The 13615-nt window shown below is 25.3% G+C and overlaps 1 protein-coding gene across 2 annotated transcripts; it reads right to left on the bottom strand.

Moving 5' to 3' along the window:
• Window positions 1–5307: 5307 nt before the first annotated feature.
• LOC112596777 lies at window positions 5308–13615 on the bottom strand. 2 transcript variants are annotated; one of them, XM_025342560.1, is made up of 8 exons: window positions 13119–13615; window positions 12763–12998; window positions 9645–9904; window positions 9441–9558; window positions 8286–8420; window positions 7895–8140; window positions 7578–7741; window positions 5308–5928 (listed from the first exon to the last, which is right to left on the bottom strand). In XM_025342560.1, the coding sequence occupies exons 1-8, from the start codon at window positions 13261–13263 to the stop codon at window positions 5796–5798; spliced, it is 1437 nt and encodes a 478-aa protein (XP_025198345.1). In that variant the 5' UTR covers window positions 13264–13615; the 3' UTR covers window positions 5308–5795. The 2 variants fall into 2 exon arrangements, with proteins under 2 accessions (XP_025198345.1, XP_025198346.1); XM_025342561.1 differs by having other exon boundaries at window positions 5308–5925.

The following is a 13615-nucleotide window of genomic DNA, read 5'->3' as shown; positions in this document are numbered from 1 at the left end:
ATTAATTAGTATTTAGTAACCACTAATCATCTTATATGTATCTTATGCATTCTACTCAATCATCATCACTCAATAAAAAGGTTAGCAAATTATTATACAACAATTTTCATAACCATAGCTGTGATTTTGAATGAGCAAAAACATGCACTCAAATTTGCAAGTACACAAAATAACATGTAGTATTTAGAATGATGATGTTTTGAAAATAAGACTTGCATCTTTCTTGTTTATGATGAAAATAGGTAATTACATTTTTTTTTAATATTATCATTAAAATTATTTACAGTTTATACAATACAGTTTAGTAATTAAATTTACAATGCTATTAATAACTCAAAATAGGTATTTAATTTAAATTTAGGTACACTTTATTTTATGTTTCTGATGAATATTTTGAATCTAGTTTGTTTTTTTTTCAGTTCATTATTATATGCAGTGTTATAGAAAATACATTTGTTGATAAGCACTTATTTAAAATATTATTCAAATGATTTTGGTTATTATTTTATGGGTTTGCAATTAACGTAACAGTATGTCAGTATACTATTGTTTAGTATATTAGCATACGGTAATATATGTTTATTAAATAATTGTTTATCGCGTTTTAGAAATATGATAATTTCAAAGTTATTGTCCGTCTTATTGATTTTTTTTAGTCGTGGTCGCTCTTTGCTGAATATAACTATTATTAGTGTGAGCAATATTTATCAAACTAAATTTTCCGAAAAAAACCAAAAGTATTCAATATAAAAAAAGAATATATTTGAGTACGTTTACTTTCATAATACTGCAGATTATATAACTTTCAAATTTAAATGAACCTTAAATTATGTGTCTTGAATTTTTAACAAATACTTTAATTGTAGTTAAAAATTAAAATACCTTTCAATCTTGGTATGATAAAATAATACCTCTATTATGTATGAAAAGAGCTTTTTTTATTTTCGCCCTGCAAGACTGAAATATTGATTTGCCGCACGGCCCGCACGAACAATACAATATACTATTTTTGTTACGCTTGTACTACCTCTAACGATATTACGATACAATCCATTCAACTATTCTTGAAGTTTTGGAACTTTCAGTAATTAGATTCACTAACGATGAATGTGTTTTTTGCCTTTTTACTTATAAATGCTTTTTTGTGTATTTAATTTTCAATGGCTTTGATCGTTTTATACATAAGATGCGTCTTAACGATACAAATCAATACGATCTTTTGAAGACGATGCATTGTCGTTTGTCAATTATTTTAAATGGGTTTTATTATAGGCGATATTTATCGAGTATTTGGTATTGCCAGTTAATATAACGTTTGTTGAAGTATCCATACTACGTATTTATAAATTAAATTATGTTCATAATGCGTAGTAGATACTAGATTCAAAATTGTTCTACAGTCCACAATTTTATTTTTAAAACTAACTAGTTTAAATAAACAACATAAAAACCATTACATTTTTTAATACATTTTTAATTACTATTTTTATAAATTAAACGCTTTTTTTGCCTTTTTTATATTTTAAATGCTTTTTTTATTAATTATATTGCCTTTAAATCCGAACCCTAATAATAAATTTCTTTTACCTGCATGTCACTGTTGTACGAGCTAAATATTATAGTGTAATATGATAATATAAGTTTGATGGAGTACCGCGTACGTGACTATGGAATCGTGAAAGCCCTAAAATGTTGATAAAGCGAACAACTAATCACAGATGTGACCGATCGTCGGGTTCTCATCAGATATGGTACAGCCGTTAAAGTAGTTTTACAGGTACCTAGTGTAGTACGCTCTTGATTAATTTTAAAATACAGAAAATCAGTGTTTAAAGAAATCAGTGAAGTTTTTATTGCAAAATATTCATTGTATTTATTATTATTCATTCTTTCCTTAACCTATCGGATATCTATTTCACAATTAACGGCAACGAGCCAACGAACACATCATTTTGGTGGCAGCGGTAACAGCGTTCATTTGTTTGCATTGCTGGAACTCATGTTTGAGAGTGGTTTTTTCGTCTAAAATTTCTTACTGCACTACGTACACAGAGCATCCATACGGGGTATTCATTTAGTCTACAGAACATCTATACAAGTAGCATTCAGAACATTCGTCAGTGGCGGCCCGTGCCTTCTAAAGTTATAAGTGTGCAAGTATGCGCACACCACATTAATTAATACAGATAAAACAGTAAAAATGGATTTTCAATTTTTTACACAATTTTTATACAATTTAAGCTGAACTATAATAATTTATTGTATAACATTGTATTCATTAAAAAATAAATATATATTCGCTTATAATATTATATCCGAAAATATTACTCCTTCAATTTATTGAAGTTATGTAATAAATACACATCATTTGGTATGCAGCTCACTGCTCAGTCAGAACACCGTTTGTCTGTGTAAATTTGTTGGGCCGTTGAGTGGGAGGTTGACGAAAATTAACGGGACCGTGGTATGCAGCTGCACACGCGGTAGTTACAACGCACATATTATGACATATCAGTGATTATTTCAAAGAGAAAAGACTTGAATTCATATAAAAAATATTTAATTTTTTTTTTTGTTATTGTTGATAATTAATATAATTTATAACAGGTTACAATTTACGCATATTATTAGGTAAGTATTATGTTCGTAGGTTTATAAAATATTCTTTAAAACTTTGTATAAATATTTCAATACATATCGTACTATAATTAATATTTCAGACAAAGACTTAATTTTTTTTTTTTTTCTAATAAACTTTTTCAAGAGTTGCACACCATCCCACTTTGAGCATCACAAGCCGCCACTGGCATCCATCTTACATATTAGTATATTATTATAAACGTATACGATATAAAAAACCCTAAATAGGGTAAGATTTTGTTTTTATCGACCGAATACGCCATTTTGGAAAAACTTAAAAATAAAGTAAATCCGTTTCCGTCATGCGTCGCGCCGCCTCAATAATAAATGTCAGAATAGTGCACACACACAATTCACATACACATACGATGACAAGTGTACACGCCGCCGACGAGTCCGTCGCGCCGCCCAAACGAACGAGCTCGCCGACGCATTCACACATGCACACGCGAACGTACCGACACTTGAAATTCTCGTTGTCGACATCATCTATCATCTCACGTTTTTACTGTAAATCTGCGTGAAGGTAGTGTAAGACGAATAAGGATTAGGTACCAAATATTCGTTCTAGTTGATAGGTTGGGTAGGTATACTCTGTTCCATGAACCTATATACATGGCGTATATCAACAAACAGTGAATACAAGTCTAATGCACTAAACAATTCGTAGAAATCGAGCTTTAGATAAAACGTATTATTGGTGTGCTCGTGTACCGTGTACTAATTACTAATACCTATACATTTGATTTGAATAATTGGATAATGGACAGTAACATTTTTAATCACAGTGTAGCGAGGATTTCCACTTTACCACGCCAGTCGATAAAAAAAGAAAAAAAAACATTCTACAAGTCATTTTTAAACACTTCATCTGACATCAAAATTGAGCTCTACACGTAAGCACTAGCATTGATTATAGAATATAATTTAATATAATAATTATATAATATAATTATAATTCTATAAACAATGGCACTAAGCACGACTTAAAATATATTTTTATTATTTTAAATTGATATTTTTTATATGCGTAAAATTGCCTGTGTAGTATCAGTTATTTTCGAAATCAATAAAATACAAATAGACGATAAGAAACCTTTCCGCCTTCACAATTTATTACCTAATACTTTTTGTTCTCGAATCACTTCAATCACTATCAAGTTTTCACGAGTCAACAGGAGTCCGCTACCGTGGAAAATAATGAAATAATTTTGCTCGTGCAGATGTTATTATCATGTAAAAAATGCAGTTTTACTAAATTGCATACAGATTGTATAAGGTAATTTAATAATGAACCAACAATGTTTCATGGTCCATTAAATAGGGTTTAAGAAACCATATTAGATCGATATTGAATTATTTAATGGTAAGTGATTGTTTATTAAAACCGCGGCAACAGTTGTTGTTTCGTATGCGTATTGCACATATTTGCACAAGTGGTAGTGCAGATAATACATTATGTATTTTTTAGTCCATAACTATCGTAGTTTTTAATTTCCATAGTTTGTGTGATATGTTAATTTATTAAATTTTCAATGTAATTTTTTTTATTTTTCCTACAAAGTTATGTAATTTATTTATTTATTACGTGTAGAACTTCTTAATCACGAAATGGCAGCTGTTTAAACTATATTGTAGTTTGGATTTTTGATATGACGAAGGAATTATTGTTTTAATAATACTGATATTAATAGAAATAGAATTGTATTTAGTTATTATAGTTGGGCAAGTGTATCTGGATAATTTTTCATTGGTATGAGTAAAACTTACAAGGAAATTACGTTTTTCAGGTTTTTGATTAAGAAACACACATTTATGAATGAATTATTTTTGATTGTCTCAAAATCAGTTACTTCTTTGTTTATAATAAGCTAATTTAATATAAATGGAAAATATTGTTCGTGTATTACATTTATTTGCACTGTGTACAAATATGTAATATTTTTTAGTTAACTATAAAATGTATAATTCATAACCTTGGAATGGACCAGCATTTGGAAGAGAGTATTAATTCATTCTTAGATATATTTTAGATTCTAAACTTTAAAATAAACAACAATAAAACACATATTTTTTTAATAATTATTAATTTTTTAACATATATTTATGAACAGGAAACATAATTATATATATAACATTATTGAAAAATAAATAATAATTTATTTCTAACATCAATAAGAATAATAATCAGGTTGATCATAATAGACAAACAGTGCATTTTAAGCTTATTAATATTATTAGTTGTATACAATCTTCAACATATAACGTGGATATAATTGTTATTGAATATAAAAATAGTAACAATGTATTTAAAACAGATGTCAAGTAAAAATGTTTCATGAAAAAAATAAAATGGCTAGTGGTTTTTATACTAGAAGTTATTATTAAAAATGCATTTTCTAAAATAAAGTTCTGTTATAGTATATTCAATTAAAAATAGCATATATTATATTAAATATTATAACAAAATTGGTAAATCATAGTTTTAAATTAGTCTTTACAAGCAAACTTAAAAGTTATTTAATAATTTTTAATATCTATAAATCAAGTCATGCTAACAGAAATATTTTTGATTTAATACAATATATTCTAAAAAAAAAAAAATTAATAAATAGAAATTCTGATGGAAAATAATGCTATTAAAGCAAAATGTTAGGTATGTTGAATATTTATAAATTATAATACTTGAGATTTGTTGGATTAAATTATGCATATGTTTTTACTCACTAAATAGTCAAATGGTAACAAAACATTAATAAAAATGTTCATAAATGATGTTTGCTAAAGTAAATTCTAATTAAACTATGTATGGCACTATATAAAAAGTACAATTTATTTATTTCTAGGAACTCAATTCCTAATAAAGTAGCAAACCACACAATTATTGCTATAAACAACAGTGATAATAATAAAAAGTGATAAAAACAACTCTATAGTAGATTATGTTACTAACTAAAATATTTCAAACAGAATGTTAATTTGTATCAATAATATATAATATTTATAATTTTATAAGCCCAGTAAATAGTAATAAAACTTACTTTTTAACAAGGTATTCGTTGGTAAGTTTTTTTTAAATAGTAAATAAAAACTCAAATACTATCGGAATGTTATGTTGTTAGCTTAGTAAAAATAATTTTGTTTACAACATAAATTTAGTCAGATAGAGCGTTGTAGATTTTTTGTGCGCGAACTCTGATTTCTTCATTTTTATGCTGTTTCATCAATACTAAACTTTTTGTGCGTATTTTCTCTACTACATTAACACCATAAATGTTGGCATACCTGCTAAACAAACCGATATATAAATCATTTACATTTATTATTTGTTAAAAAATGAATTGTATTAAATTAGAAATAAGTTTATATATTAATATATATATTTATAAATAAATTGCATATACTTAGACATCTTAGACTATGAATGTATTAGTTTTACAACGATGAGTGGTTTTTTGTTTTAATAATAACCATTACAATGAGTTTTATTTTGTATGTATTTTTTTTTATTAAATATGTTTTGTCTAAATTTTTTTAAAAGTGTTAAAAATTGAAATATTTTTTTTTATTTTTTTACAAAATTTGTCAAAATTATAAATAGTGTAAAATATATGGTAAAATTTAAGGCTTTAAAATGTAGTAAAATATTAGATAAGTAAAGGATATTTTGGAATTTAAAAAGATGTTTACCATAAAGATACACATTTTTTTTATAATTAGAGTTTAACAAAACTGAATATTCACAAATAAAATTATAATATCTCTTTAATTGATTTTCGTTTTTTTGTTTCAATTAAAAAAAAACATTACTTAAAGCAAATTGAAAAATTTTATTATTGCTTTAATTGTTATTTTTAGTACATGATGCAATTTTAATATTTGAATTATTTAAAGAGTTATAATTGAAATGTTTTGTTGTTATTTTTTTTATAAATTTTTATTTTAAATTTATGCTTGGTCAAAAAACTAAAACTATAATAAGTAGATCTTATTGGAACTCAAAAATTTAAAAATTGTATGATCAAAATTATTTTTACAGATATCATAAATATAATTTTTGGTGAAATTTATTATTTAAATAAAAAATAGCCAGATTATTTATTTTAAGTTTAGTTTGTAGGGTTTTTAAAAAGAGATCAATTTTCAGCAAGTTATGAACATTTTTAAGCTGCATTATTTTATAAATGTAAAACTTGATAAAAAATTGAACAATCATTAAAAAACTTACAGATGAATATAGATAACATTTTTATTATTAAGTTTTATTATATGTTTATTTACTCTAATATTAAAGTGAATCAGATAAAAGTGAATTACTCAACATAGATTTGTCATGTCATACACTTGTATGGCGGAGACAAAAAAATATGATGAAATATCTATTATAATTAGAGACAACATATTTAAGTTTTTACATATTTTTACTGAGATTATATAGTTTGATTTGGGTTAGGCTTCTCAATGTTTCATTTTACTACAAATGTATATTATATACAGGATTTAATTTTGAATAAAAATGCACAGTTTGATATAAGTGAATATTTTAAACACGATGACCTATTTATTTTATTCAAATAGCAAAATTTAATTAAAAAAAGGGAGCGAAGGTGGTACTCTTTTAAACGTATCATTGCGCGCGTTATAATATTTTTACTTTTAAGCAATGTTGTCAAATATATAGGCTTATGGTAAATCCAAACGACTACTATAGTAGATTACCACCCTCAAAGTTGATAATCAAAGTATTTAATTAACTACTTATTGTGTATTCAAACACAAAAAACACACATTTGTTAGTTGTAAAATAAATATATTCTCACTTCGAATAAAAAAAAAAAATATTAAATAAAGAAATTATAATTGATAATAAAAACATATTTAAATAATAAAGACATTTTATGAGTATGATTAAGACTTAAATCAATTTTTACACTTACATAGTATCAGGAGCTGCAGCTTTATCTTCTACAGGCAAATCTAATACAGGATCCAATTCCATTGCTTTTACAGCATCAGTAAGATTGCTAAACAATGTTACAACTCTAAGTAGAATATCCTCATTTTCATTCAAGTGCAACATGGATAATAGTTTTTTGGGAGCCTAATATAATAGAAACAAGTTTTATTAATACAATGTATATAATTGTTATTTTTAATATTATAAGATGATTGAATATAACAAATTAATTTAACAAGACATTTTTATAATTTAAAATTAACAATACAAGTAAATTATCAAAAATAAATAACATACCTGTCCTCCTAAAAGATGAGGAATCATATCATCATTACAAGATAAATTTATTAATAGTTTTAAGCATTGAAGAACAACTTTGTTATTTTGACTTTCTAATAAACCATATAAAGTATGTATAGCCGGTTGCAATTCACTGTGCCACATATGGAATACTGCAATGTTGGTCAAAGTAGATAAACAATTGTAAATAATCTCATCCGAATCCATCATTTTCATTAGGGCTAATAACATTGGTATTGTCTCCTATAAATCAAATTAACTAATTATTTGGGAAAATCAATAATATAAAAAAATATACATCAATATAAAAAGTACATTTAAGTTAAGAGGTTTTTTTAATATTAAAAATCAGATAATATATTTTTAAAATTTAATTTTTTTATCAAACCTTCATTTCTTTTGAATTATTTTTGTTTAAAGCCAAATTTCCTAGTGCTACAAGAGCAGTTATTTGAACAGATTCTTCAGGATGATAAATCAACTGTTGAAGTTGGCTCAAGTATCCAGCTTCCCTCATTACTTCCTTGAAATAAAAATAATAAATATATAATTTAAGGGACAATTAATTTTTTTTTCTAATCAATTTTGAATTTTGTTACAATTTTATTATGTAATACAAATGATCTTTTTTTATAATACTATATTGAGATAGTTAATACTTTCTGTTTACTACACAAGTAAATTTTAATAATATATATTTGTGTTTTACAACAAAAATGCCTCTGAATGCTGATAATACAATTATATATACATTATATTTCAATTTTTTTTTTTTTTTAAATTTATCAGATTTAATATAATTATTTAGATTATTTTTTTATTCTCTTACAAGTTTGAAGAATCAAGGATTGGAGAATTATAATGTATCTTATTCCTAATTCATATTATACAATATGCATGTTTATAATATTAAAAATGATGTTATTAGTAATTAAAAATTATAAATTATTGTTGTATAATACAGCAAACTGTATTATTTAATACATTAAATGTATTAGCTTACATATGGTAAGCTAATAGTAGAACGCTATTGAAAAAGTTGCAGTAATCTGAACAATTAATTTTAATTGCTCATGAATTTTCTTAGTTAAATAAGAAGTTAAATTATTTTGTCCTTCAAAATTATTTTAGCCTATAATAATAAAGTTTAATTACAAAAACAATGTATGATTTATATTCATCGCTTACTTTATTTTATATAAATATATTGTTATTTGATTATATTATTTAAATAATTCTAGTGAACATTTTAAAGCTTTGTGAGCTGCAACTATATATTTTGAATTTAAATTAAGCATATTTCACTCAGACATATACTTGTAAAAAAGATCTGTTTTTGAATTATTTTAAATTTCAAGTACACATATACATCAAGTTTAGGTATTTAAAAAAAAAAAATTAAAAATTACCATCAAAGTACACTAATAGTTAAAGTATAATCATGTATATTTACTACTACATTTAGAAGTATCAAGTAAAGAAATACAATTAATTATATTATAATAAGGAAATATTATATTAAAATAAAATATTATATTCATACTTGGTTTGGAGTAAATGTTGCTAAATTACTAACAGTTACAAGTACTTTTTCAAGTACTAGAATATCTCTGGATCCCATCAATAATAATAAACTCTTAGCTTCATTCGGTTCCATAGGTCTTAAAAAATTAGAATTTTTAAAATAAGATATTAGTTATTAATTAAATTGTTATTAAATAAATGGTACACTAATAAAAAAAGTTACCTATTCAACAAAGATGGTTGGTTGATCTTTTCAAATTCTTCCATATCTTGATTAGACTGACTTATAGAAAGTTTGTGTTCGCCTGGTTGCGGAGATTTTCTTCTTAATGATCTGTTGGAACTTTTTCTTCTTAACGGTGTACCAAAATTTGATTCCAAAGCATAGTTATCACACAATCTTAAATTTTCTGTGGACCGACTCCCTAGTATATGTCTAACATCCACAGGACTCATTATTTTAGGTGAATTCCATGGTGACGCCTAAATATAAAAAAAAAATTATGTATAGCTTTTACAATACATTGATAAATTTATTTTTAGTAAAATACACAAAATTGTACTGAATCAGTAAATTATTAAATTTTTATAATAAATACTATAAATAGGCATGAGTAATATTTAAAATAAATTACTTAAATAATACTGAATTTTAAATACTTTTTGATATATTCATGACCATGTGTCAAGTATAGTTTTTATGGAATTCTTTCATAAATATGTATATAGACTCGTAATAAATAGTATTCAAGTTATGCAATAATCAATGCTCTAACTCATAAGTTCTTAATCTTTTTATTTATGGCACGACCCAGAGGCATAAATTAGGCTTAATTGTTAGGGTTACAATTAGTTTCTAGGTTGAACAGACTTATGGTGAGAGGTTTACTCCACATCCCCCTATACAGTTTTATTTTATTTCAAATTTAACATTATAAGTAAACAATCTCAACAAAACTATTTTAACTTTAAACGTATATTGTATCTATTGGTAATTGGTAGGTATTTAATATTATAAATATAGGTACTTTATAAATAGGGTACCTATATAATTACTTACCGTCAATAAAATATGTATAATTTTCTTAAACAATATATGAATACATAAGATACAAAATTTTTTTTTTACTTTATTTAATTTATATTTTAAATGACAACTGCTATTTAGATTTTTTTAATATGTAATGTTTATTTTTATAAGTAATAGATTATATATTAAATAGGAACATATTTAAAATGTTTATTAGTTTTTTACTGTGGAAAAATTAACACACCAATTAGTACCGAAATAAAAAAAAATTATATATTATATATGAAAATAAATTTAATTTGCTCAATTATATAATATAAATAAGTTATATATTTTAAGGCTACTTTAAACCTAATGCATACTAAATATGTGAATTAAACAATTATATAAATTCAAAGTAAAAATAGATAATTTCGACTTTGATATCTTGACAAGATATTAATTAATTAATTATTATATTGATATTTCAATTTTTTGAAATTTGAAATCATGATTTTTTTGTGGTTGTAAAAAGATACTCTTATGACTCCTATGATATTTTCAGGGGTCGAAAGTGGAACCTCGTGTAACCTTTAGTTTACACCATTGGCACAACCTATTTTGGGGATCCACAATAATATTGAATCAATGACCTCTCTTTTTTTTAAATTATTTGAGAAAAAGTAACCATATGTCTAAAAAAATGTATTATTTAAAAATATAACATGACCCACAAAAAATATGATAGCGACTCATAGTTTGGGAACTTCTACTCTAGCTAATGTTAACCCGGAATATAAAAAAAAAAAAAATATTATTTAAAAGAATTTAATTATATGTTTCAAGAATTTATTCTAAATACTTTTTAAAAATATTTTACACATGTCTACATATTGATTCAGTATTAAAAATATGTATCTATAGAAAATAACTTATAATATAATTAAAATAAATATAAAAATAATTAAGTTATCAATAAAATAACAAATATTGTAAAACACAAATCAATGCAAACTTTTTTGATATAAAAATCATACTAAAAAATATTATGATTGTTCATATTATTTTACTAATCTAAGAATTTCATTAAACTTAAGACAACGAAAGACGAGAAATTAAAATAAAATATTTTAACTTGGTACTTTACTGTTAAATGAGACTATTTTATATTGTGAAATATCACTATCTAATTTTCTAAGACTATCAAAATCTGCCACTTTCTTAAAATCACAGACTACCTTTTGTTCTTAACAAATTATACTTAGTTATTTGTATAATCTTTTAATATGCGCATAATATTTAAAACTTTTAAATATGTTAATATAAATGTTAAAAAGTTAATTTTTGTAGTAATAGTAAATGGAATTATGGTATAGTTAATAAATAATAAGCAACTCTATTGCTTCTTCTTTGGTCAAAGGTAAAGACTAATAATATTTAATAAATCAAAATTAATTACAGAATAAAATAATTAGATTTTAAGTTTTGAACTGTAATTATTAATTAGTACATCAAAATCAGAGTGAATTGAGCAAAACTACTTTTAACCAGTGAATTAATGAAATGTACAGGAAATATTAATAACATAATAAGTAGATCCTAGAATTTGAGGGATTTTCATCTTTTTTTCCAATATCTTTACAGAAATGGGACTTATGTAAAATTCAATGGAACCATTTTTATTTGGTATTTTTTGGTTATACGGTCATTTTTTACTGTTTTAGATGCATTTTTTGCATTTATGTATATATATTTGCATTTTTTACATTATTTTGACAAAACTAAATATTTGAAAAACTAACATATTGTACAGCCCATTGTTTAATTATTTTTCTAAAAATATTGATTTCTTTTTTATAATTATTTTGTATTATTGACATTATTTCTTATTTCCATTTTATATTTAATATAAACCCTGTAGTCTGTAAGAATAAAACATATTTACTGTATAAAATGTTACGTTAAAATTCAGATGAATAAAATAATAAATTAATGATTAAGAAATCTAATTTTTGAAAATGTTATGCTATTTTTTGGTATTTTTAGGGTAATATTTTAAATAATTTATAGGTCATCAAGTTCTGGGTCCTAATAATAAGTTAATAATTATAAATTTGAGTACTAGAATCTGGCATTTGGACATGTTAATATTATGCTAGTCACGATAATGGAGGTAATCTTGGATGGTAATTGCAATAATAGCCATAGTCTCATATAATAGGAAAGTACTTTTAACTTTATCAACATATCTATTATATCTAAACATAGGTACTAGCATTATAAAAATTGATCATGGCATTTTAACAATTATTATCTATAAATAAATATAAACCTGTAAACTCCTAGGACCATGTAAGGAATGTTTGCCTGAAGGTGTCTGTATAGCCATCATCGTGTCAGCAAACATTCTTGCCCGTAAATTAAGCTCTTTAATTCTTTGCTGGACGGTCATAGGTCGAAGGAACACACGGCTGGTATCTGAGTTGTCCAAGTTTCCAAGTAGGACGTCTGTCTGAGTTGTCTGGGACAAACGGCGAAAATACAAGCGTTGGTCCTCATGATGGTACCCTAAAAGGAAATATTAGTGGGTTATTAAAGAAAAATTAACAGATAAATTAAGAGGAGTAGTAAGACAGTCTCAATCATTAAGAGATTAGTTCTGGATAATATGATTAGACATCAACTCACCATCGTCGTTCTTCCTGCCCAAACGTCGTCCGAACGCGTTCTTAGCAACCGAATACCCGACGTACGCAAAACCGGCAAAAATCGCCGAACACACAGCCACTTTGTTGACTGTGTGATCGTTGGCAGACGTCGGATTCAACGCCATTGTCAGGTCGAATTAATATCATGTACCGACACTTGCGGAGTACACTCAAAAGCACTCTCACAAATCGATCCTGCCGATCGTTACGAAGGATGACAAACGCGCGCCTAACAGACTACTCCGGAGCACGATAGGTCGACACTAGAGAGATGCATGATCGTATAGTCGGACCGACGTCTCGACGAAACGCCAAACGCGATGAACTGCTGTGGGACACGTTTGAGGCGTTTGAGCCAAGTCGATGAGTTATCAGTTTAGTTCACGCGTCATATTAACGCTTTTAAGAAGTTAAGAATAATGATAATCTTTCGTAGTTCATACGAACTACAGACGCTAAAACGACGTCGTATGTGAA

This window comes from Melanaphis sacchari, unplaced genomic scaffold, assembly GCF_002803265.2.
Source record: "Melanaphis sacchari strain LSU unplaced genomic scaffold, SCAv2.0 Contig34_pilon_pilon, whole genome shotgun sequence".
NCBI lineage: Eukaryota > Metazoa > Arthropoda > Insecta > Hemiptera > Aphididae > Melanaphis > Melanaphis sacchari.
The sequence above is the reverse complement of the archived record's forward strand: the minus strand, read 5'-3'. Positions and strand labels throughout refer to the sequence as shown.